This window comes from Mycteria americana, chromosome 9 (genome assembly GCF_035582795.1).
Source record: "Mycteria americana isolate JAX WOST 10 ecotype Jacksonville Zoo and Gardens chromosome 9, USCA_MyAme_1.0, whole genome shotgun sequence".
Classification (NCBI taxonomy): Eukaryota; Metazoa; Chordata; class Aves; order Ciconiiformes; family Ciconiidae; genus Mycteria; species Mycteria americana.
The window spans coordinates 18,579,048-18,606,404 of record NC_134373.1 but is presented as its reverse complement, the minus strand read 5'-3'; the positions used below and the strand labels follow the sequence as shown (position 1 = coordinate 18,606,404).

The 27,357-nt window shown below is 40.5% G+C and overlaps 1 protein-coding gene across 4 annotated transcripts; it reads right to left on the bottom strand.

Annotated features, from left to right (window-relative positions):
* Window positions 1–648: 648 nt before the first annotated feature.
* NFE2L2 (NFE2 like bZIP transcription factor 2) lies at window positions 649–27,145 on the bottom strand. 4 transcript variants are annotated; one of them, XM_075512410.1, is made up of 5 exons: window positions 26,964–27,145; window positions 6,097–6,366; window positions 5,837–5,932; window positions 4,972–5,151; window positions 649–2,906 (listed from the first exon to the last, which is right to left on the bottom strand). In XM_075512410.1, the coding sequence occupies exons 1-5, from the start codon at window positions 26,991–26,993 to the stop codon at window positions 1,698–1,700; spliced, it is 1,785 nt and encodes a 594-aa protein (XP_075368525.1). In that variant the 5' UTR covers window positions 26,994–27,145; the 3' UTR covers window positions 649–1,697. The 4 variants fall into 4 exon arrangements, with proteins under 4 accessions (XP_075368525.1, XP_075368526.1, XP_075368527.1 ...); XM_075512411.1 differs by lacking the exon at window positions 26,964–27,145 and adding an exon at window positions 26,295–26,411; XM_075512412.1 differs by lacking the exon at window positions 26,964–27,145 and adding an exon at window positions 18,591–18,746.
* Between the last annotated feature and the right edge of the window lie 212 nt (window positions 27,146–27,357).

Genomic DNA, 27,357 nt, shown 5'->3' with positions numbered 1-27,357 from the left:
AAACTATGGCTTTCTGTACTTCCTCTTTGCACTTTTTTTTTGAGGACACTCAGAAGGTCGATAAAGAGTGATACAGTACAGAATTGGGATTATGATAACCTAAAATTGTTCCTTTGGCTTTCATGGCCAGCGATGAGATGCTTTCTATTGGATATGTAACTCCAGCACAGTTAAAAAGTTTGGGAAATAAAAGTTGCAAGACTGAATTCACCAACAACCCTATCATCTTAACTTTGTGAATAGTGAGCTAACAGAAGGCTGGTTTCCTAACCTGCTGTCCTTCTACAAACCCTTTTTCCTTAAACAATCTTGGTGGGTCTACCCTTTTTCAGTATCTCCATTTCATTCTTTCAAAAAAAATGTACCACAAGGTCTTGCAAAACAACTTGGTGTTTAGTATACTAAATGAAGTTATGCATAATATTGTAATAGGCCAAATATTCCTAAAATATAGAGCATCAGTGGCAGAAAAAACATTTCAGATTAAATGGGCCTTTTAGAGGTTTCATAGGGGAGATAAGGAAGATGACACAGGTTTTGATGTTCAGATCAATGTGTTATTCCAAATTACAAATTATGCATTTTCTGTATTCAAAAAATCCACAATCAAGTACAATGAGTCCATCTGAAGAGTAAACAAACCAATGCTATTTGCCCAATTTTTATTCTCATCATAATTTAAACTCCACAATGCTTTTCAATTAATTGAGCACAGGTTCCAAACAGTGCAGCTGGTTGGCAGTCAGTATGCCTCAGTGACAAACAATGCTCGCTGGTCGGAGTCAGAGATACATGGTGTATTTCTAGAACAAGTACTCAAAACATGTACAGAATTTTTAGTTGGAAAAATGCACAATGCTGACTGTCTTAATTAACAGATTTTAAATGCCTTTGGAGGAAAGATCTCATCATGAATTTAAGTAGTGTTCAAAGAGCAAAACAAAAATTACATAAACTTAGCCTAGACTTGAAACTGAACTGTGTTACTCAATCCTTCCAAATGGCAGTTAAAATTATGCTGAACGAAGCATTAGTAATGCTGACAACGCTGTGTGATACATCTCTGCTTATTAAGCATATTTGTTACATGAAGACTTAGCCTTGGAAAACTAGTGAGGATTTCCCTTCTTTAGGGAAATAAATGTGTATGAAGTAGAGTTAAAGTTTAATGAACTGATAAATCAAAATCAAACACTAAGTATCGACTTTTATACTAAATTAAAATATATTAAATATAAAGCAAGTATAAATGTGTAAGAAAAATGGGAAACAAACACTATTGCATATTTATAAAAAGTATCAGAAGGCATACTGTTTGTCTTGCAAGAAATTATATTTAGAAGGCTAAAATCATTTATATATATATCAAATAAATCTATGAATATAACAAGAGATAGGACCAGTATATAAATATGGTATCTTTAAATATTTACATGTATATGGAAACTAGTCAAAGTGGCACTATAAGAAGGAAATGTCTGTTATAAAAGTGAGATTACAAATTTTGCATACATCCATCTGCATTATTAGTTTTAAACTTGCATCTTCCATAAACTAATTATTAACTTCAAAATTATCATTGCATAGAATTACTTGAAAAATATTACCTAATTCTGCATTCCACCTCACAGTAAAAACTATCAGGATAATGATACAAAAATAGTAACCCGGAGGACAGTAGCTAGCTGTGCTGCCCTTCAAAGTTTAGTCTCTGACTTCTTGCTTTTAGGAACAAGAAAGACATTGCCATCTCTAGTTTGCTGCAGTGAATATTCACTAGGAGAGTAAGACTTCCCATCTTCATCACGTAGCATGCTGAAGACCTCAAGGTATAAGGTGGTTAGTTGCTTTTTCATTTGACGAAGGCTTTTGTCATGCTCTCCTTTTTCCTTAAGCAATTTTTCCTTCTCATCTTTTAGGTTACTCAAGTCTTGCTCCAGTTCCACTATATTTTCCAGTTTTCTTTTACGGCAATTTTGAGCAGCCACTTTGTTCTTGCCTCTCCTGCGTATGTCTCGAATAAGCGCAAGCTGGGCTTCATTGAACTGCTCCTTAGACATCATTTCATTGAAGTCATCAACAGGGAGATTGATGATTTTTTCAACAGGAAAAGGGATCTGCAGAGCTTTTGCTCTTTGCTCATCTCTTGTGAGATGAGCTTCAAGGCAGCTTGAAGGTTTATCTTTTGTGAACAGAGCTTTGGGGTGGCCTGGACCAGCAGGGGGTTCCTTCTTTGGTGTGTTTGTACACTGCAAACTAGGTGTTTGAGTGCCTGACCCCACAGAAGAAAACACTTGCTCCTGGAACTGCAAAGAGTACACGCTAGCGTTGCTCTGCGGCACGCTTCCAGGAGCACTATCCATGTCTTCCATTTCAGAATCGCTACAACCAAAAGTCTTATCTCCATAGGCAGAGGATTCAACAGAGTGTTCAGGCGATGCTACACTAGAACTTGCATTCAATGAAATACCAGAGTCAGACTCATTACATTCTGGTACGGTTCCTGAGTGGTTGCCATTAAAAGCTTTACACAGTGAGAAGTCAGAAAGATCAATAGGTTCACTTAGAATTTCCGCAAGCGACTGACTGATAGCGTTTGTCGTTGCTGTGTCACCGTTCACCTTTGTATCAATAAAGGTGGTGTAGAAATCCTCACAGAAGTCAGAGTTTGAAGGGGACGTGTCATTTAAAGAGTTCACACTCAGCTGGCTGGTGTCTTCTGGTGGCAAAATGCTGGAAAAGGGGCCCTCAATACTATCCAGGAAATCTGGACCACAGTTAACAGCTTTTCTCATGATGGGTAACGAGCTGTAGTAATTATAGCTGTTGTGCATCTCTGTTGGCTTGGTTTCAGGGCTTGCGATTGTGCTTACCTCAGCCAGGTTATCATTTTCAATGTTAAGACACTACATGGGAAATGCAAGACAGAAGTTGAGCAAAAGATCTCCAATTGATAAACCTTTTTCTATATATTCTATAAATATTTTAGCAATCAACACGCACGTAAAACGCGTGTTACAACATTGCTGTAACCTAGATGACTACAACACACTTTTACTATGGAGAGGCAATCTAGGAAGAAGACTAGATACCTAAGCAAGAGTATGAAGCAACTTGTTCTGGACAAAGCTATTTAGACTGAGAGAGAGGAGCCTCTCAAACTCATAGCAAGATGCTGAAGAGACCCATTCCAATGCTGTATGGCAGCTGCACAGAGCCCTCCTGTTCTGGTAAATTGCTAGTGGGAATCCTGGAGCTGCCAGGTCTGAACTTCTCACAAGCACCACTGCTAGGAATGGCACGAGTACGGTAAATGTAAAATTACTGAATGAGACTTAAGGAGCATTACTAGCAAACAATTACTTTTAGTACTCTTAATTTCATGTTATGTGGTAGATTTCTGTTCCTCAAAAAACAAGATTCTTTTAGGATTTACTGAATGAAGCAGCTGTTCAGTGCAGAGAAAAGTGATTCTCTGTGAAGTAAAAGGAGTACCAACATGAAGCCTTGCAAACATTAACTCACTCCACATACTTTTAGTTAAGCTGGCTAACATCAGCGTGAGTGCTGAAGACTATTACACTGATGGGCTTTCACTGGCTACAAGACCCATGTTCTTTCCAACAGGGTGGCAGTTTCTTAACTGAAGCTGAAATAAGTGTGCCTGCTGTCCCCAAAGAATTAGGCAATTACCAAAATGATTCTGTTTCTCTTAAGAAGGGACCACACAGTGATTATTTAACCACTAATCATTCAAGGCTTAAGCTAAGGTTTTGAATGAGAGCGCTCTTTCCTTTTTTTCTTTTCTTCAAACATAATTCATAAAAGGCAATGCCCTCAATTTAATTATCTCACTTCTTTCAGAAGATTATTCAGTTACTATTCAGAATTACTGCAATAGATAATTTTGGTTTGGTTTCTTAATGTATTTTCAGCATCACTGCTGCCTCTTCACAGCCAATTGCCCCTGTTACTTATGTAAGGCTTTTAAGCCTACCACAGCAGTAAGGATTAGGAAGCTAGGAAAATTTTGAAAAATATAAGAAGACAAAAGGGAAAGTGTAGAGTGGCAGGAAAAACAGTTCCTGCAAACTTTTTTTAATATGATTTATATGATTTTTAAAATATGATTCAGATTTACAGGCATTCCACTGAACATTCATCTCTTGTGTTAACAGCATAAAGTAGAGCAGCGTCATGCTGAAGCATGACAATGTTCTACAGTCATATTTGAAAATAAATTTACTCAATTTTAGAATCAAATCTAAGGAAGATATAAATAGAAACATAAGGATAGGAGAAAAAAAACCCTAGACGTCCTCTGTAATGCACAATTTAGAAATACAGCAAAGTTATTTTTTTGTTCCTCTGAAATATTCAGTTCATGTACACTACATAATTAGTTTTTACTGAACATATATAAACAGTAGCTATATAACTATACATAGAAGAGTCAGGTATCTAAATGTATGTTCTATTATAATCTTTACAAAACCTTTTCCTTAGATAAAAGTTGAATGCAAAAGTAACCATAAATGATTCACACAATCAGATACTGCAAAAACAAAATTTACGATAATGCTTGTGGAAACAGCTCCTGTTGTAGATCCATAATTCAGAAATGTCCATTTTTAAGCAGCTGAAATTTCAACCATGATCGTGCTGTAAGAAGTTGCATAAGAAGAGGCAAACAATGATTTGCTAAACATGGGGAAGTTCTGACTGGGAAGATAGATTGTGTTTTACTAAGGCCTTCTGATAAACCACTAATTTCCTTCCTCTTACTGTTTTTCAATGTATTATTTTTAAAAAATTAAAGCTTATATTGTTATAGACATCCTACAGGTGTAGAATCCAACATGATAGTCATAATCACTATCTGTTAAGATGCTATTGTACTGCATTCTCTGAAATACCATACTCTTCCAAAATATCATGCTATTTTTTTCAGGTGCTTACATAAACCTTTACCTGTAACTCTGGAAGGGACAATAGTTCTTCCCAAACTTGCTCTATGTTCTGCATATTCTCTGCATCAGTAAGTGGAACTAGGACAGGTGATTCAGGTGGCTGAGTTTGATCAGAGGAAATGAAGACTGGGTTGCTATTGATCTGAGCAGGAACCAGTGACTGAAATGCAGCTGAAGAAGCCTGGAGTGTTTAAAAAAAATTTAAAAAAAAATGAAACAAAACAACAACAACAAAAAGCACCACACCACACTAAAAAAAACCCACACTCAAACAACTTTGAATTTTCTGAAGCAAAAATCTGGTTTTTGGTGTTCTACCATTTCTGCAGAACAGACAGGCAGGTATTTCTTAACAAAAACATTTTTTGTGAACAATGGGATAATATAAAAATATTCCTATGAAAGGCATTTTCATATTAAGGAAAGAAATGGGAAAAAAAAAACCCTAGAAACTGACTGGTGAAGGGCTTATCCTTACACATCAAATAGTCTGGGTCAGCACATGGAAATAAAGCAACTCAAATGCACTAACTCCAGAGAGCTGCACTAAGCCCACTGTAAAAAACTGACAGAGTCCGCTACCGTTATTTGCGGTAACTAGAATGGTTGCCATCAGCTGGCGTTATACACTGAATCGTGGCTGCAGGATTCAGTAAGCAGAAGGAACACAAGAGTACCACTCCACTCCCTCCAGACACAGCCCTAGTTCAAGCTTACTACACTGCTTTATTCCAGTTGGAGTCAGCTTGACCACAAAACTCATATCACAAATTAATATTATGCTGAAGACACATCTTAGTAAGAGAAGACATGAGACTGATCCCCTAAAAGAGCACCTGTGAAACCGTTGTATTGAGCATTTTTACCTCATTGTTGTCTATAAATGGGAATGCTTCTGCCAAGAGCTGCATGCAGTCATCAAAGGACAAGGCCTCTGCTTCTGGTTTTGAAGTCTGTGTGGTCTAAATAGGAAAGTTATGAAAAAATGTTACTGCATCTTTGAATAACTGAAGAATCTTCCATTACAGCAATGAATGCAAATTCATTTTAGGTAACCACTAACATTATGTCTTCCTGTGAATGGAAAAAGGTTTAAACACACTCACAAACACATATTAGAGTTTACCTGTGAAAAACCAATTGGTGGCTCAGTATTTTCTGGCTGAATGCGCTGAGCTGGCTGAACAGGAACAAATTCACCTGTCTCTTCATCTAACTCCAGTTGAGCCAGCAAGGCTTTCTCCTGCTCTTTTTGGAGCTGCTCTTGTCTTTCCTTTTCAAGTTTCTTCTGTTTCTCGAGTTCATACTCCTTCCGTCGTTGACTAAAATCAAAAACTTCACGCCTCGCCCCAAGGTCTATATCTTGCCTCCAAAGGATGTCAATCAAGTTCATGTCCTGTAATGGAAATGCTTTTTTTAAGCAAGCATCCTCCCCAGCAAAACTGGTTTAGAACAATAGCAAAGCTTTTAATTTCTGTATTAAACAGGTAGACTCACATAACTGAGGCTTATTCTCTTAATCCTACAAAATTATCTAAATAAAATATGGCTCTACATGACCTTTCTGAAGCGTGAGAACCAATGGTTTGGTTGCTGTGGCCCGCACACAGGCTCATAGAAACGAAGCGATTTGTTACAATTGGTAAGGTAATACATGAACTAAGCAGGAGGATAAATACGTTCTTCTTTCCTAAGTTAGCTCATAGAAAACATGAAGCTATAAAATTACTTATGCCACATTAAGAAAGTAATTTTTAGGAGAAAAGAACAGAAATTGAAAAGTTTGCCCATGTAATTTTTTTTCAGATTATCTTATAAAACTGTAAAAGCTGACTAAAAACATGACAAGGGCTGTCTGAAGTAACTACAATAGCCATACTGCAAAACATATTTTAAAATATTTATGTTCCATCCTGGTATTAAGTATTAATCTTAACGATCAGCAAAACAGGGCTTCAGAGTCGGAGGACAACCTGGTTTCAAAGTCACCAAGCACTAAACACAATTACTAAGACGATTACTAAAAGACTGTAATTTAAAGCTTAGTCTAAGTTGATGTTCTAAGTGCAGTTGGTTTGGAGCAGCTGAGTATAAACTAGAGGTCAACAGGTCTCAAATTTTGTTAATCAGTTGGCCTCTGGCTCATCACAGAGTCAATCATTATCAGACAGCTAACAGTGACCTAAATTTCTTGGAAATCAGCCACCCCTTGCGCCTGTAGCATTTCAGAAGACAAATTAAACTCTGCTATTTAGGGAAAACCAACCTGTTAATATTATTTGATTTAGCTACAATTTCTTTTAACTTATTGCATAAGGGGTTTTTTGGGGGGGAAGGGGTTAGTGGATTGTTTTAGTTTTTCACTGTTCAATTATTCAATATTTTTAAAGGCTGAAGTTTGGGCTGTTTTCTTCTGTGAAGAAAACTTAACACTCAAAAATCATCAATTTGGATGTCAGCTGATACAGAATTTTAATACTTGGTAGCCACATTTGTCAGATAGGTAAATGCCAACAATTTCTAACTGGTGCCTGGGAGTTTTGATTTTATGGCATGTTTCATTATTCTTAAAATTACCCTTTAGCAGCAGCACACAAAAATAATGTTCAGTGTTGGGCATTCTCATCAGGCTACCACGTTACAAATAATATACCGAACACTACATTTCATTTAAACAGACCTTTACTGATTCAGTTAACAGTTCTACACCCAAGATACATTTATTTTGCCATCATATCAAATTAAAACATTCCCTTATCTCCAAAGACTATTTTCAAACAGAGAAGCAAAGTAACCTGAACACTGAGTCACATTGCCGTTCAAAACAATCACTTCTGTACAACGGTTATGGCAAAAAGCTTTAGGCCAAGTCCACATTTGAACAAACCAATTCAGTATTCTCTTTTTTGTTAAAAATGCTATACCATTAACACTCATATTTATACATTGCATGAACTACTTCTACCAGTTACTAAAAAAATTACTTTTCTCTAAAATCAGGCAGTTACATAAAATATCTGTGTGTAACACAATGCAGGCATTCCCAAATCCAAGACACATTTAATATACCTTGCTGGGGAGACCAAACTCAGCTTTAATGGCCAGCAATGAAGAAGCTGAAACACAGTGGCTGCCCAAGACAATGTTTGGTCTCTCCAGACTGGCAGGGTACAATGAACTAATTAAGTTCTGCAGTAATTGGAGATATTGCAATATGGTATAGCTTCATTAAGGGCCAGTAGTTTACCAGCTGCTCACTGTCTCCTTCTGCAGCAGATTTGAAACCGTTTCCTAGTCTCGGAGCATTTGCAATATGTTCTGGATAAAACTGCAGGATCTGGATTTTAGGGCTCACTTCTGAATTATTCATTTACAAGGCACCATTACAAATGTGACTCAAAAGATTTTTTGAGTGTGTCTAATGCACAAGGCTGTGAATTAACAGAGCTGTTTTCCCCCCGAGTTGCAACAGACTACAAGCACAAAAATAGCAGAACTGGTGATCAGTTTCAGTTTAAATCACAAAAAACTAAAGTGATTAAAAAAAGGTACAGAAGGCATAACATGTTTTCCTTAAGAAGAAAACCCGCATAGCCTTAGTGCAAAAACTTAAGGCACAGCTATTAAATCTTTCAGCCATACTACTGGCTATATTCGTTATCAAAATAAGTAGCTTTGGGTGCTGCCTCATTTGTGGGATGAGATCTCTCCAAAGACACCAGCTGGCCAAAAAAAAAATGCTGTGGCTGTACACCATCTCTGTGTGTGTGCAGTTCAGCAGGCAAAATTATTTTGGAATGAATATGCTTGCATGGTTTTCAGGATTTTCAGCATCTTGGGCTGTTGTTTGAGAAATATGACAGCATTGACTGGCTCCTGTCACCATTTTTCAAGGGACCGTATTTAGCCCAGTATCTTGTCTCTGGCAAAGGGCTGAGCTAGCTAAACAGCGTTGTGCTCTACCCTGGATAGAGATGCTTGTCAGGAACACCTTTCTTTATTTTATTTAGTTGTTGTGTTTCTGCCACTTAACACCAAAAGGGTAGGCTTTTTTTTTTTTTAAGTATCACCATATAATTGGAAAAGACCCCTCCTATTTTCAGTTTTATAAGTTCTATATAAATACAGCAATATTAGCCTTAACTTCAAGTAACAATTCAAGTAATTACTCTTCACATGAATGGGTTGCATGGAGGAAGTGTTCTTCTGTTCAATATGCTAATACTAATATCATCAAACAGCACACTGATTTAAATATTAACCTTCCATTTAACACTTATCTATAATTTTAGCTGATGCTTTTAGTAATACTGCCCTTTTCAAGAAGAAAAAAAAATATCTGGGTATTAGTGCAAAGCCTCAGGTCAAAGTTAATGGAGTCAACATTGACCAGTGATTCACCAAGGAATGAATCACAACACCCCAGCATGAGGTGATGGTAAAGAACTAAAAAAAAATAAAAAATTTGCAGTCTAAAGAAAGTATTTTGCAATTTTGTTCCTTCAGCCTCCCCACAGCCTTCCTCTTTAAATTATTTCTCTGCCTTGTTGAGCACTATCACACATGTACACAGAGGTATCCACAGACATGGGCAGGCACTATATTAGGTTTATCACTGAAGCATTTTTCCCATTCCACTGTGAAAGCATCAAAAAATAACTGTGTATTTGATGCCTGGAGTGTTTAACTAAAGCTATTAAAAGGTATTTTACTTCTTGCCTGTGCAACAGCTACCCTGTAATTTTCAGATGCCTCAACATGATATGCTGGTCTCAGAAAGATCCATTTGGAGGGATGAGCGAGCACAGATTCCCATCCAAACTGGAGCACATGCACTGCAAGTCCTGTGAAAGATTCATCTGACCCAGGGCTGGTTGCTGCCCTTCAGAGCCATGCTAACCACTTCCCTTAATATTTACTGTAAAGGCACCAGCAGTCCCTCATGTGACAGAGTCCACAAGTACCCACTTGTTCTTTCCTCCATTGTGCAATTTCTTGAATTGCATCAGAGGAAACGATGGTTCTGGCAGGGCCAAGAGGCAGCGCAGGAAGAGCCAGGCCTCCCATGCAGGAGGAAGGGCCTGCGCCCAGGAGGGACTGCAGTCGCGATGCTTCCCCCTCATCTAGAGCTCAGCTCTTTCCCACTGAGCACCAGTGCCTATTTTGAGGGGAAATACATTACGGTATTTAATGTGTGTATTACCATTGTCCAACATTTCTAACTTCTGGGAAAGTAATATGTTTTTAATATTTTTCCAAGCAGACAGACAGTGATTTGATTTTATTTACAATATTTTCTTCACAATTTTGTAGACAGAGAAAGAACTTCCCTCAGAGAAGGACATGCTTTGCTTTCTTATGATCCATGTAAGCAGGAGGTGCCTTGTACTCATGGTTTGATTTTTTTTTTTTGTTCATTTAGTGATATGCTCTTCCAACCACATCGATAGCTTACTTTGGACATATAAAGGCACTTTTAATAAGATAAACATAAATGTTAAACAATTCACATTAAGCCACCATCTGGCCCCCAATGGAAATTTTCATGTTTTAGATTTACATATCAGCATTTGCCATCTGGGCAGAGTCTGTTATACATTTTATGAGAAAATCTCTGACTACATTGTAAAGTTTGACAATTAACTCTTATTGCTCCTTAGCAAACATGTTTGCAGTAGGGTAAACAAAGGCAAGAAACCCTGTTTTCATGTTATTTTCATAGACTGACTTTTGTGCTTTAAACAAAATGTTAAACCAAACAAGGATGAAACAAAATATTATCTGACTGGTTTTGGTTTTGTTTGGAATATAAACTATTTACAGGTAGCATTGGTAAAGTGGAAATATCCAGTGGCCCAAGTGTCAGCAGAGAAACAGTCTCAGACAGCACTTTCAACCCATTATTAGCTGTCCCCTAAATACAGAGCACATGCGGGGGTTTTGCACATTTAAAGTCATACCTTTTGCAACTTAAATTGGGATAGCATTAGCAGTACCTCTCACCACATAAGGATTTGGTTTTCTTTCCCATGATCCATCAACACATAACTCCAAGAAGAAAGAAGACTTCACATGGCAGCATGAAAAACTGAAAGAGCAACAGAATCAATAGATATTGCATCCAGCTGGGGAGCCCGCACAGGAACCCTACAAGCAGCAGGAACACACTCCTATAGCTTATTCACAGAAAGAGAACTCAAAGTATCACCCAATTCCTATTTGTTTTTCAGAAAGTGAAAGGAATGAACAAAAGCACTTTAAATTTTTTGCTGTATTCAAAAAAACATGTGGGAAGTGAGGATCAAGGACCTGAGATATTCCAAGGCAAGAATGAAAGGGAGGGGATCAAGTCATAAAGGAAGTCCAAGAGAAGGAGCTGGGAGCATCTTGCCACTTAAGAAAAGCACAGGCTGTGGAAGCAACAGCTGAACGTCTTCCCCTGATTATCTTCAGGAGGAACTGATTTTGTTCAAGCAGGTTTTAAAAATGATTTATAAATCATTCAATGTTTTCAGATGATCTCTGAAATCACCAAAACTAGTGGTTTGTTTTCTAAATACTTTCAAGGTAAGTTACTTAGTTAATTACAACTCAATTACCAAAAAAAATCCTGGACACATATGCCTCAGAGAAAGCACAGAAAGCAGATAAAGTTAGCCCAACACCACAACTTTTTAAAAACAATTGAGTTTTGAAAGCTGACCCATAATTTTCAATCCCTTACAACTGGAAATTGAAGAACAAAAGTTAATTCAAGAATGTGGAAGGGACTACGAGGACCTGAAAAATCTGAACAAGCAACAGCCCTTATGAGAAGGATGGGGAAAGGGAATGGCAGAAACTACAGTGGAGGGCAGAGGGGTACAATAGCAATTTTAGACATCTGGATTTAGGATTTGGAAATGTGACAGAACAGACTGCTGTCAAACAAAGCCATGTGACACCAACCTGTGATTTGTGAATGCACAAGGTCAAATCCCTGATTGCCCTGTGGAGCTGCCTGCTGTCCCACATTCTTCACCAAGACCTTCCAGGCAATCTAGGAGGAAACAAGGTGCTTGGGTGGGTGTGAGGGGATGTCTTTTTTTCTATCTTTCATACCTGTGCCACTTACTACTGGTGTGACTGGACTGACACCAAACCAGTATGTCTTGACACTAAAGCAGCCTGCTTCTGCTTCTTGATACCTATTTGCTCTTCCTGACCCTAAAGAGTCTTTGGATGCCCAATACCTTGTTCTGCAAACTCTTTTTAAGCCCTGGAAGGCTAACTTACCTGAAAAAGGACTCTAAAACGGTTGAAAAGCCATAGCTTTAAAGAACTGATGCTTTAAGAGAATTTCCATTCCATGTCTATATAAATAAGCCTGTTGAAAAATGCTGACCATATGTCTTGGGACATTCTTCTGCCCCAACAGAGACATATGAGATAAGCTCAGTCCCTGAAAGGTGTTTTAGACAAATTTCATTTTCTTACTGAAGAAAGAAGCCTCTAGAATACTTTGCCAGGCCAGGAACAGAAGTAGTAGTGATATTTCATTAGCTAAAAGTGTTTAGAGTCTGTTTTCTCCTAACATACATATCCTCTTTCAGACTGTACCTCCCACTGTATTCCAGCAGGCTCTCCTAATAAATGCCAAATTGTCAGGATCTACTCTTATAAATTAGATTAGTTGAAAAACCCCTCAGCTGGATTGTCCAGCATTCTAAAGAAAGTTTCACTGCAAGCCTTGTCTGGGCATAATTCTGACAAAGACGGGGAGAGGTTCTGGCTGGCTGGAAGGACAATCTTCCCCTACAAATGCAACTCTGGATGCTACCCACCCACTCTCCCAACCCTCACTCCAGAAATAACTCCTCTGAGGTGGAGGATTTATACGTTTCACCTGAAGTGTCATCTTCCAGGAACAGTATCAACAAAGGCTACGACTAAGATCTGTACAGCTCCCAACATGATGGTTTTCCCATATGATACATCCCACGGCAAGCAAGCTTTCCAAACTGCCAGGGAAAACATATACCGCATATATTCTCCAGTAATAATGAAAAGACAGCTTTAAGCCTGAAGAATGTAAAATGAGTAAGAAGGTAACTACAATAAAGAATAGCCGTTGTAGGCTGTTTACGGTCATTAGTGTACTAACTTCATTCCAACTCCAAAAGCTGCAAAATCCTAACGCTAACAGCAGAGCAGTAGGGCCACAGCAAGCAAAGAAAAACACCCTCATCAGAAAGACAGCAAAGAGAAGGAAAAGGAGGGACATAAAGAGCAGTTTACTTCCTCACTTTGACAAGAGTTTTCTCTTTTTCTGCAAAAATCAATCAATCCTCACCTCCATGCCACTCCTTAAAATATGGAACATGCGCGATAGCCTCACAGCACTCCCTTCCAGCCTGGGGCACAGCAGCAGGAGCAACATTCTCCTCTCTGGCTCATTAGTCTCTGGAGTCAGAAATACATACATATATCCTTTCCCCACCACACTCAGTCTGCCTTGAGGTGACCATTTCTGGTACAACAGATCAGGGGATTCTTGCTCAGTACTGCAGACCTTTTGCAGAAGATTGTTCGGTGCTCTCAGGCACTCCAGAAGTAGCTGTGTTTCTAAATTGTTTAACCAATACATATTTTAGAAGGTAGATTTAAAATAATAAAGTTGAATATAGAATATGTGGTTTCCAGGGGCTGAATGGTCCTCCAAGACTGATCCTGCCCCAACATCTTTAAAAAAAATCAGGGGAAAAAAAAGCTGAAACCCACTGTCTCATTTGCATGGCTTACAGAAAGCAAAGTCTTAAACCTGACATGGGTGCTTATGTTCTTTGTACAATATCTGATTTTTCAAAAGTTATTCTCTAGTATTCATTTCCAAATATGTCATGCATTGTATCTGCTCCAAATTCCCCTACTTCTGCCTTAGCCTAAAGGAAAAGACAGAGTGAGGTCTAATGTTGTGAGCGGACAACAATGAACTTTTCTTGAATAAATTTAACTATGCCCATATTTACAAGCACTACCCTGGCTGCTAAGCAAAAGCCAAAAATGGTCATAGGTGTCATCCAGCTTCTTCATCCCAGAGTGCTTTCTGGAACATCAGTATCTAAAGCAATGAATCTTACATGTTTTCAGAGCTTTGCTGTTTCAGTTAGATGGGTTCCATTCTTCCCTTTCAGGTCTTAATTATATTGTGTTAATCTAAATTCCACTTTTCCACAGTATATTTAGGTGGTATAAAACTGTTGTGGTCCCATCTACTCAAATTCTGAATCCCTCTTTCAGTTTAACAGAGCCAGTTACTTGTTACTTCTTTACTCACTCTTGCATCAGCACCATTACAAAATGATTAAGTCAATAAGCACACAAAGTTAATATGTATTCAAGTTACAATCTATTACACAAGTTGCATAATAAAATTGGGAGGCTGGCAAAAATACGGGATTGTTTTATAAAACAGTGGGTTAGTCTGTCTGTTTGTTTTTACATGCTTGATACATCAACAAAACTCTGCTGTGTTGCCCCAGCAAGTAAACTGAGTGATTCTGTTGTGGCTGACTTTCTAGCTGTTGTCTAATCACCATGTACTGCACCTCTTAACTCCATTTTGAAAGGTATTCAAATAGCAGCCATCTCAGACAGAAGTCTACTTCATTTCAGGAAAAGCTGGTCTTAATGGCTTTATTTGTGTTTGGGTTTCCTTCCTCCGAAGTTAAAACTGCATCATAAGAAAACTGGCATTTTTAAAATTTTGTAATTTATACAACAAAAAAATCCTTACCCTACCTGTAAACAAATAATATAAAAAATATACAGCATCTGAAAATACTGCTGATCTTTTAACCATAGGAACACAAAAGCTTTTGTGCCTGAATTTTATGTATTGAACCTACAGTACTTGAAAAACAATTACCTGATAAATATTTATCTTCAAGCTATCCTGCTGTACTCAGCCAGGCATGTACTGTGTGTGGACACTGCCACAGGCTACTCATTAGTTTATCTACAAGAGGATTTATTTATAATAATGGTTCAGTCATCTGGGAAACACAATCCAGTCAAATTATAGCATGCTATGTCCAATGAAAGAAATCTGGAAGCAAGAAAAGATGAACATAGAAACAGAGAAAAGAACCTAACAAAACTGCAAATAACATTTATTAGGTTGTATTAACCTTGGGTTATAACCTATTAGCCACTATTTTGATTTCATCAGGATTACACACTTTTTGGAAAAGTGTGTTTCAAACCAAACATGAAGACATTGTGTTTGTGGCTCGAAAGATTCTAAATAATCCTGGAGAATATTTCTTGAAATACACATTTTCACTGTACGGGGATCCTACTGTAAAGTCCCCATTTTTAGCTGTCATTTTGCTGATGGCTGGGCAAGTTATGGAGACAGGAACCAGATGGGTCACTACAGTTGCACTACAGCCTAGATGTGGAAATTGCGTGCTCTAGTATTACAAGAAGCATGTCTCACCAAGTTTCACCTCACTGATTTCTCAAGCAACTTTGTTGTTGTTTGTGGGACTAACTACAACGGCAAGCAACTAGAGTATCTGTGTGGGTTAGAAAGCAAAGCAATGAGGTTCACTAACTGTACTGCCAGCATGCATCCACCAGCCCTCCTTCAGTAACACAGGCATCTACTCCATAAGGCTGCATCAAGAAAATTCTTTCACGCTTCCAAGCTGAGCTGACAAAGAGTGAGTAAGGATGCTTTCAAACTCAAAGAACATGCCACACGAACACCTCATCAGCCTAGAAGTACTATCTTAAGACTAAAAGCTTAAGAGCACAGTTACATTGCAGGGAATACGGTTTGCTCCAGAGGTGGTCAGCTGTGACATCTTCTGTATATGTCAGCCCACACCTGGCAGATTATGGAGGTGCCTACCTCCCACTGCACCAGTGTTAAATACCTTTGTGGATCAGAGTCTTGCAATTAACGTGCACTTCTCACATACAAAATTTATATAGATAATGCTGGGAATTTAGTGTCAGTGCACAGTTTTGAATAAATAAGCAGGGTCTTTTTTTTTTTTTTTTGAGTGTTCAAATGCACTTCGGAAAGGTTATTTAGTTTCTAACAAGGGGGAAAAAAGAAACCAACTGAAAAAAGGCCAAAAATACATTGCTATTCAACTGCTCACCACTGGACAGTACAGGATTGTAACAGATTTGAGGAAGGGAGGCCCGGTGTGGCAAATTTTTGCTGTGGCAACACTATCTTTCCAAAGAAGTAGTTAATGGTTAAATGGTTTATTTGACACCACGCACAGCCTTCCTTAGCGACTGCACCTGGGTCACGGCAACACCCAGTATCAATACAGGCTGGGCGATGAAGGGATTGAGAGCAGCCCTGAGGAGAAGGACTTGGGGTACTGGTGGATGAAGAGCTAGACATGAGCCGACAACGTGCACTTGCAGCCCAGGCCAACCATATCCTGGGCTGCATCAAAAGAAGCATGACCAGCAGGTCGAGAGAGGTGACTCTGCCCCTCTACTCTGCTCTCATGAGACCCCACCTGGAGTACTGTGTTCAGCTCTGGGGCCCCCAACATGAGAAGGACATGGAGCTGTTGGAGCGAGTCCAGAGGAGGGCCACGAAGATGGTCAGAGGGCTGGAGCACCTCTCCTATGAAGACAGGCTGAGAGAGTTGGGGTTGTTCAGCCTGGAGAAGAGAAGGCTCCGGAGAGGCCTTACAGCAGCCTTCCAGTACCTGAAGGGTGCCTACAAGAAAGCTGGAGAGGGATTTTTTGCAAGGGCATGTAGGGATAGGACAAGGGGTAATGGCTTTAAACTGAAAGCGGGTAGATTTAGATTAGATGTAAGGAAGAAATTCTTCACTATGAGGGTGGTGAGGCACTGGAACAGGTTGCCCAGAAAAGCTGTGGATGCCCCATCCCTGGTAGGGTTCAAGGCCAGGTTGGGTGGAGCTTTGAGCAACCTGGTCCAGTGGAAGGTGTCCCTGCCCATGGCAGGGAGGTTGGACTAGATGACCTTTAAAAGCCCCTTCCAACCCAAACTATTCAATGATTCTATGACATACTACAGAAAAGCTTCAGTAAATAACAATACCATTCAACTGTGCACTGATGACCAAAAATGCTCTCCCTAAATTTACATGGAACATAATAGAAATCGTTACTTAATTTGCATGAAAGGAGTTTGTATAGCTTTTCCCCTTCCTCTAGTCACACCAAGATACATGATGAGAGTTGTTTTTCCATAGAATGAGGCAAGGATAGATTTTACTCATTTTCTTAAGCACTTGTAATTGACGTATTTCTCAGGAAAAAGCAATCCTCTAAAAGTCATCAACCCCCAGAAAGGTTTCAGGAAGCTCTTCCACTTGAAGGTCCTGCAAAGTTAAAAACTAAACTAGAAAGCTCAAGAAGCCAACATGTCAGGTGTCCACATGCCAATTTATCACTTTTGTACACAATAACAGCTTTTGCTTAAAAACGGTAAACCCACCAAGGAACTGAACAACACTGTACAAAAAAGTAAAATTTTGTTTGTGTGGTGCAATCCAGCCCTCACTTTTTAAAGTCCTGTGTAGTACTCAATTTATAAATTTTGAAAGCAAAAGGAGCTAATTCATCTTCCAAGGCATGAACCAGAGTAGGTAAATGGTTTTATACCTCTTACCAAATTATATATATAAAGTAATTCTTTATACCCTCAAAAGAACAAAACCCTCAAAACTCAACCATCAGTAATTGTGTCCTTCCACCCAAATCAAGAGCCTCCACTGCCCACCACTGTCCTTGGGGCTTCCATGTCTGTCCCCTTGGAGTACGCAGGAGGCTCATCAGCTCACAGCCTGTACAGATTATTATCACAGGGCTGCCTATTTCAGCCTTTTGATTAAACGGGTAGCTGTACCTAAGAAATCAAGGTAGAGGCCAATCCCCGATGTATGTCCCCTCACACATTCTACCAGCACCTATGATGGCCAAAACAAGACTGTTTGCCACAAAGAATAAACATGTCAATATACCTCTTCCATCCATAAGCAGCAAACATACTCCAGGCTTGTTAAGATGGTTAACAAACTTTAAATATTGGAGGGAAGCTATCCAGTTTGCAAGTATATTACAGGACAGTATATTTAGCAGACTGTTTCTAAAAATCAGCATTTACAACTGATTTTTCTAGTAGAAGCCATTACAGAAGATTTGATTGCTTTCCAGATGTAATTAGAATCAATTTGTTGAGCAAAAGGGGTAGGAAGATCACTTGTAACATAAGAAAATATGGAATGCAAAGAAAGTGTCAGGTTTGGATCTTAAACAGGTTTCTGCCTTTCACCAAAGCACTTTACTTCCTTATGCCTCAGTAAATACTTGGTAAAAAACAGATTATAGCAAATTATCAGTAAAACTTGCAAGATTCTAAAATTTCGCTATAGCATAGTTAATTCAGACAATTAGAGACAGAGATCTTGTTTGGGTAAATCACTACTCACAGAGTCAGCTATGAACTGTTAATTCTGTCATTACTACTTGCATTTTATAAGACCTTGTTCACCCTCTCTGCCACACACACACAATTTATCAAAACCTCTCATCCCACGCTTCATTTTGAATTTAAAACAATTCTATGGCTCTGACCTTAGTAACAGAATTTTTCAGAATACTTTAAAGCACTCCATTAACAGTTTCATTAAGTGGCTTCCATTCTTCATTTTGCCAGCAAAAAGAAACTTCAAGAGATGAGAGATGTCTAGAGATGTTCACACTGGTTATCAGCTGAGCAAGGGTTCCCAAGAGTGGTAGGTGCAGACTAGATTCCTGAAGTGGCAGATGACAAAGGACCACAAATCAAACTGGAAAACATTCCACAGAACTACAACATTCCACAGAGTCACAACAATTTATACTAGTTGAAGAACTGACCTGATAATATTCTAGTTCAAATACTCAAACCAAATTAGAAAGCACAGTATCAGAAGTCACTGTGCTGTAATTCTCTCTGTTATGGCATACACAGCTATGAGGCACCTAAACGTGATGTGCATTTCCATAGCCAGAGAACTCAATCTAAATAACTTGCAAGAGCAGCTGTCAGGAGTTATGACTTAGGTTCAAACATAAGTTCTATTTTATCATATACACTATTTTAATTGTACCATTTTTGTTACTGAAGTACCTCCATTTTCATCCTTAGGTATCTTAAACCCTACTTGTTTCTAAAGTTTACTCAGGTTTGTTTGATTTATTTTACAAATATCAGTGGAACAATCTTCCAGAAATTCCTCAGCTGACACAGACCTGCTCAAGACCCATCTATAGTTGGAAAAAAAGAAGTGCAAATATAATTCAATGTTATAAAACAGAAAATATGTCTGTGCATCTCATGTCAAATAATTCACAGAAGATTGCACCAGGGTCTACAGTATGCTTGTTCCAAGGACATATAATGACTATATTATCTGCACAGGTGCATACGTATCAGTCACTACTTCTGCAATACCAGTAAGACAAGCGTTACTGTAACAAGCTGGGGTGGAATATTCCCATTGACACATCTCAGATGACCCCTGCCACCGAACTCTCCGTGTTCTCCTTCCAGCCATGAAGCTTCTTAAAAATTGTTACCTATCTGAGCTGCACCAGCCTTCAGAGCCACCCACCCACACCACCCTCTTTTGCCCATAATTTTATTACCCAGCTGACTGCAGAACATGTCATCTGGTCCCATAACTGCACGCAATCTCACTGGAAATACCCTGTTTTAGGACAAAATTCAGCCACCTTACCCAACAGCACATAACTTAAGCAAACAGTTCCCAAAGACAGAAAGAAGAAATGACCGAGCATCCAGGCCCAGGTGGCACAAAATGCAAATGCCAGCTGTGGACCAGACAGAAAGACTGACCATTTTACATGGGAGCAGGCACCATTCAGAGCGGCAGACCTGCATCAACTGCGTGCTGCCTGGAACTTCTGAATGAGGATCTCCCCACAGCCCAAGCAGCACAGGAATTGCTCCACTCTAATTATAGCAAAAAGTAGGGAGGTACTAATTTTACCACAAGGGTTCAAACAAACAACCCCCCCCAGGATCCTTCTATCATAGCTCTTTATGGCTAAACAGCAGTGATGATCTAAGCAGGAAGCAAATCAAAGTCACAGCAGCTTTTCACATAACTCAGCTGTAGAAAAGTCACTGCTTCAACACTTAGTGGACATTGATTTCAAAGACAGCAAATAGGCCCACCCTTAATCATAAAACAAACCTCTTCTTAAAGGCAGGCTATCAACCAAGCTCCTTCTGAGTCAATTTCTCAAGTATGCAAACTTTGTTTTGCAAGCAGTCTCCACAGTGGATTTTTTCATACTTACAAGAGACAGCATGTAAAACCAGTACAGCAAACAGCAATAAAACTTGGAAACTGCAAGACAGAGGTGGGGGCAAGGAGGGAAAGTTGGTATCTTTACGTTTCATAGTCATACAGAAGACACTTCCTTAAAAGGTTTGAAAGAGATGGTTTCAAACTGGTCTTACATAAGTGGTTGCTGCAACATCAAACTTAAAGGAACCTTCTTTTCCTTTCTCTTCTCTTTTTTTTATTGCATTGCTTATAATACTGCAGAAGTTGGCCTAAAAGTCTTAAGACTCTGCAAGTACAAGGTTGGGTCTCAACTCCCTCAGTGCTGCAATAGCATCAAAGACACTTCTTGAAATGCTTTAGTTTAACTGTAAAGATAGGAAACATTAACAGTCATTTACAGCACCTTCAAAATAACTTAGCTAAAAAATAAACACTATTTTATATTCCTTCTCCCCAGTCTAAAAACTGCAGCTAATCTGGCCAAAATCAGAAATCTAAACTGACATAATGAAAACTTCAACCAGATCTGTAGTATATAGATTGCACCCATGTAAGTATTATTTCTAAGCTATACCCATTCTACTATAGCCTTGCCAATCAGTACTTGTGCTAGGGATTACTCATATACCACTGAGCAGCGGTTATACTCTACTGGTAAAACAATGCTAAATTAACTGAGTTATTAACACTCTTATTAACTCCTATTTGCTTTCCATCATCTCCATGATCAACACATTGAAAAACTTGAATTAATTCTTTTAAAGTGAATATTAAAGTAGAAATTAAGAGCCAAACACAAAGCCCATGAATCAACACGTAACTTTAGAAAAAAAATCAATGTGGCAGTTAAAGAAAACTGAGCAAATATTTTACAAAGAATTCAAAATGGCTAAAGACAGAAAACAGAAGATGAAGACAAATTCTCTTCTGCAAAGCAGTCAAATAATTAAAACATTTTTATCTTTGCCTGATGTTGTTACAGACTGCTTGGTTATCCAAATTAATATTTAATTTAAATGTATGATTCTGAGAGACTTAGTTTATATTTGAAACAGGCACTGTTAAGCTATGCACGTCAAGGTAAAACTGAACTAATATTAAAACAAGACACTCTGCTAGGGAATGTATTTTTTTTTATTTCCTTATTTTAAAATGTGGTAAAGAAAAATGAAGAAATATATATCTAAAAATCACTGAAACAAAGAAATCCTGAGACAGAGCTGTCTGTGTGCTTGCTTCAGTACAGTGCTGCCCAGAGTAGTGATACTGTTCTTATACTTTAGAAAAACTTAAGCGCTATATGATCAATTAACTTCTTGCTACTGCAATTAATATGTGACTGTAACTAGCCTTGCTTTTCCTGTACAGAAAGCAGTTACTGGGTAGGAAAGATAAAAGTACACAATGCCTATCTTTACTTGAAATGTATTTGCCGGTATCTGTTTCAGATAAGCCTTCCATGGTTTAATGCAGTTTTATACACCACAGATAGCATTGCTGGCTTCATTTTTACTGGCTGGTTTAATTGTTTACCTTAATAAAACAAATATGCCATAAAAGCATTACTGTTGACCAAGCCCGAGCAGAATTTCGGTTCACTGTATATCAGTCATCTTTGGATTACATGAATTCAAATTCATGACTTCCAACTCCTCCTACCTTACATTTTATTGGATAGGTAGCAGACAAGGTAGCAGACTCGTTCCAAAACCAGTTAAACCAGATTATTGCCGGAAAAAGAACTAATCTGGCCAACACATTGTATTCTTTTCCCTTCACCTAAAGCTGTATTCTGTGGCACGAAGTCCAACTTCGGTATAATACATGATCAGAAAACTGAACAGACTTCAAACCCTTTCAAGTTATCTAGGAATGTGCTATATTAAAATTATAGGTTACTTAGGGTTGGAATGAGATGGAGGCCAAAACAAACTTTAACTAGGTGATTAACCTGGAGACTTTGGAGGACTTTTTACTGGCTGCAATTCAAGCACAGCAGCAGGGGATTAATATTTAATTCATGCCAACAGGTTACTGCTTGGACTTGCACTGCGCTAGCCTCAGCCAACACAATCACTGCAAATACATCATACTTTCACAAATTGGCCTAATTTTAGTGAATGGTTTAGTCATTTTAAAGCTTATCTTTATAATTTCAAAGGGGAAAAAAAAAAGAAAAGAAGTAGTGTTCTAGATACAAAACAAATTTCTTCCTTCCAATGAAGCACACATCCAGTGTTACAGGCATGGGCACAGCTGGTGTCATTTACCCTCATAATCTGAACTTCCTATATTCTCTCCTTCTCCCCTAAGCTCACCCTTTTCTGGGCCTGCAACTGACTTTTTTCCATCCTTCTTTAAAAGTCTAATGCTTTCCAAAAAATTTCAGTGACAAATTCTGACAGCTTTTGCTGTTTTGGTGTTCATTGGTTCTATTGAAGGGCCAAATACAACAAAATTTTACAACTATATAGAAAAAAATTATATTAAAAATAGTATGAATTGATTTTACTGAGCAAGTGAATGACAAATATTTCACTTGGTTCCTTCCACTTCTAGCATTCCTCAACTTCATCTCACAAAGCCCCACATATTCCACAAAGGCACCTGAGATTTCTTTAACGAAATAAAGATGTTCAATATGCTATTGCTACATTCATTTCAGTCAGGATCACAAAAGTAGCAATACCTACCAAACAGATATTTTTCTGCTTTGCAACTTTAAGATACAGAACTTGAGGAAAAAACCCAAAAGAAATCAAAAGGGTATTCAGGTGCAACAATAGATGTAATAATCTGACACATTTTTAACAATACCCTTGTCATTCAGGATTACACATAACCTGCTGCATTCTTATTCAGGATAAGTATTATACCATATCTATTTTTTCAATTACCGAAAGAAAAAGAAAAAAGTAAGGGACAGAGAGCCAAAATTTATTCTTGCCCATGAACATTAGTGCGAAGCATACACAAACCTTCCTAACCACCCACACAGTGCTATAAAAATGTCTCAAGTTCTTTAAAACACACAAGATCAGCCAGCTGCCCTCTGCTTACACTGAACGTTCTTTTTTGTTCCAGTTTGGTCTCTTTCAAATATTTCCCAAGAAACTTTCAAAGCCAAACTCTCCTCCAACTTCGAGTCCTAACCACAAACTTCTTCAAGTCGGATTTTCAGAGGCAATTAACTTCTTTCGCTTCCATCAATTTCCAATATAATTGTAAATTCTTAGCACATTTTAAAGACAAACTACAGAACAGTGTTCATATGATGGATATTTACTACAATAACAATAATATCCAATTAGCTGTTCTCCTGAAGGGATTGACACGGTCAGCTCCTATTAGTCTACACTCATTTCGGCTAAACACACTACATTGCATTACATCTACCACTGGCTTAACTGAGAGAGATTCTTTCATGAGTTTTGAAGGAAAGAAAGCTCTATCAGTGCAGCTCGGTATCAAGGTAAGCACAGAAGAACTGAGAGGGTCAGAATAAATGCATTTTTACTTAGGACAGAGCTTGTGACACTCATCTACTTCCTCCAAACTTGTCCATGATTTAATAGATAATGTTATATTTAGAAATGTGGATGTTTTTTATATTGAAATTTATCTACATAGATAGATAGATATTTCTACAGATATCTTGATCAGATATTCCTATTCAGAGTTATTAAACCTCATTATCAAGAGACAAAACAAAAAAAAACAACCCAAAAACAAAGACTTGTTGCCAGGCCTGAGCAGTGCACTTGTTTGTCTTTGCCTGTAGAGTCTACCTCATGTGGAAATGATAGGCCATTAGGGAATAAAAAATAAACCCATTCACTCGACAATTTAATACAGCATGTCATAAAAAAAGGTATGTTTAATTCCTTGTTAAAGCCCTTTAGACTGACAACATCACACTAATTGAGCTGGAGACTCTTCAGGGCAGTTCTCTAGGTAGAAAAACCCTAACAGATATACTTACACAGGCACTCAATTATTTGCTTACTTGGTTTTGCCAGTTGTTACAGTTAGTCTTACTTCAGTCTGAGCGCAACCCACAGCTTCATTCTTTGTGTTTGAAAATGAATTCTTTTCGCTCTCTTCTTGTTGTGAGGCTCAAAATTTAATAACTGATGAGCTTGTTGAGCTGTTTTACAAGGCTACAAGCAACCATTTCAATAACTTCAAATTTAGTGAAGAGAACAGCTACTATGAGAATATCATGCTTTCACGTGTGATTTGAAACATCTTGACACTTGTTCCACTGCATTCTTTTTCCTTAGATGTTTTGATGTCTGTGTTGTTAGTGTGTAACAGGCAACATCCCATTTCACCTCTGCATACAGAGGTGCATCCTATTTCCAGGCAGAGGCGTGCAACAAAGGAATACTTTTTTTCAAGAATACTGCAGGCAATAGCACTGCTAACTCCCACAGAAGTACATAGCAGGAAGTAGCGATTTTACATTCTGCTCGAGGAGCTAGACCAATCCCAGTCCTTCAAATTCACCTTTACTGCTACGACAATTGCTACCAGGCACATAAAAGATTAAGAGCTTGTACTGTATTTGCACGAGTGCACACCCTTCCCATCCACTGGCTTGCAAAATCTGAGGGGCTAAATGAAGACCATGTTCCCTGTCTCTCATTTTGAGTGAACATTTTATGGGAAAGGGCATTTGAATTTTCCATTTAATAAATACATTTAAAACTATATGTCAAAGATGGTAATCATTTACTATCTAAAAAATGCAGTGCCTTTTCAGGCTAGGTCTGCAAGAGACCAAACCAGCAGCTGTTGACCTCAGATAGGAAAATTGCAACAGGTGGCTTGGTAGAAAGAGCTTGACAAAAGAGGCAAACAAGTAACAAAAGCTAGGTTTGCTGGCAGAGAAGTCACAGTGGCTTGGGCAAGAAGGTACAAAAGCAGGTACAGAGGAATTAGTCTGTCAGGATTCTCTCAGAAATGAGAACAAAAATGCCATAGCTGGATACTACAGGCAAAAAGAAATTCACAGAGTGTCTACATAGCACAGGCCAAGAGCCTGATTTTTGTTGCAGTATTTTCCAAGAAGCCGAGGAGGCAAGGTGGAGGTCATGGCCGCACTACCCAAGGCTAGAAAAACAGACGGGCCAGGCAGAGCTCTGAGTGGCCTAAGACAGAAAAGCAACAGCATTCAGTGAACAGAAAAAGGTATATCCAACATTGCTAGAGAGATGTTACCTGTAGGAAGTACCCACATATATATCCTAAAGGACGGACAAACAATGTTAAAAGAAACTATTGCGTAGCATATATTGTACTGACATACACTGAAAGAGCCTCAAAAGTCTTGAGTCTTAAATTTGTAGTATGGAAAGAACTAAACCAGCTCCAGATTAAGTTTCAAGTATTACTTCTTTAAACCTAATACTTAGTTGATAAGGGTATGTTTCCCATTTAAAAGCCCAAGAAAAACATGTAATGATTATATAAATTTAAAATGGAGTTCAACTATGTTTTCAGTTATTCACCCCGCTCTTGTGCAACTAGTGTGCAATACAAGAGCACTGAACTTCCCCAGGCTTTCAGAGAAGAGGTTTCATAGCACAGGAGTACAGAACACAAATACATGCAAGTACCTCTGCGCCTCCAAGAGATTTGCCTTGGAGGAAACCACCAAGACTTAAATCTCCTCCTGCGTCAAAACCCCAGAGAAACGCTGTGGCTCAAAGCCCTCGAGAGGCGTCTCCAGCAGGTGGAGGTGCGAGGGGAGCACCCCAGTCACAGCCCCCCACCCGCGGCCCAGGCGAGGCCAGGCCGGCCCCGGTTTAGGCTCCTCAGGCTGCGTGTGAGAGGCTGCACCAAACCCGAAGCCGCCCCAGGGAAGTGCATGATTGTGCAACAGCTCCCGCTGGCCCGCCTCGGGCCGCACGCCGGCGGGGACAGGGCCCCGGCGGGGCAACTGCGCTACAACAGAAGGAAACCAGCGGTAACTCACCCGAGTAAGGAGCGAGAGGCGCACGGACACGCCGGGGGCAGCGACGCGAGGCTGCGCCTGGCGCGAGCAACCCCTCCGCCGGCGGGCGCCTCCCCAGCCGCTCCCTCAGGAGCCGGCCGGGCTCCTCAGGTCGCTTGGCCGCTCCCTCAGGAGCCGGCTCGGCCCCTCAGGTCGCTTGGCCGCTCCCTCAGGAGCCGGCTCGGCCCCTCAGGTCGCTTGGCCGCTCCCTCAGGAGCCGGCTCGGCCCTCTCGCTCTCGCTCTCCCCGGCTCCTCCGAGCTCCTGCCCCGCCCGAGGCTGCCCGCAGCGGGCAGCTGCCGCGGAGGCGGCTCCTGGAGGCCCTGACTGACCTTCCGCGGCCAGCGCGGGCGGAAAGAGACCCGGCCCGGCCCGGCCCGGCCCCCCCCGGCGGAGCGGAGCGGAGCGGGGCGGGGGGGGGGGGGAGGGGAGGGGGGGGCTGCCGAGGCCTCCGCGGACCCGCCCCGCCCCCGCCGTGACTCAGCGCGTTCGCAGGGGCGGGGCGGCGCCACGTGCTCCGCCGGCCTCGTGACCGCCCGCCCCGCCCCTCGCCCGGACACCCGGCCGGACCGGGCCGGGCCCTGCGGAGGGAGGCGGGGGGTGCCGGCGCCCCAGCCCCGCGCCCGCCCGCGCCCGCCGGCTGCGCTCTCACCTGGGCGGCGGGGGGCAGCTCGATCTCCATCGCGCGGGGCCGGGGGCACGGGGAGGCCGGTACGGCGCGGTGGCGGCTGGCCCGGCTCCGCCTGCCCGCTCGCTCCGGCGCGGTTTGGGGACGGAGGCGGCCCGGGCCGGGCCGGGCCGGCGGCCGCCCCCGCGCTCCGCCCCGCCGCCGCCCAGCCACTCAGCGGCTGCGGGAGGCCGCGGAGGCGGCTCCGTTCCCGGCAGCGGCGGCAGCCGTGCCGGGAACCTCGCCCGCCCCCGGCGCTTCCGCGGCCCCGCCGCCCGAGACCCTCTGCCGCGGCGCCTGCCTCCCTGAGGGGCCGCCCCTGCCGGCCCGCCCTGCCCCCGGTGAGGGCCCGCCGCATCTTGGTCCGGCCGCGCCGGGC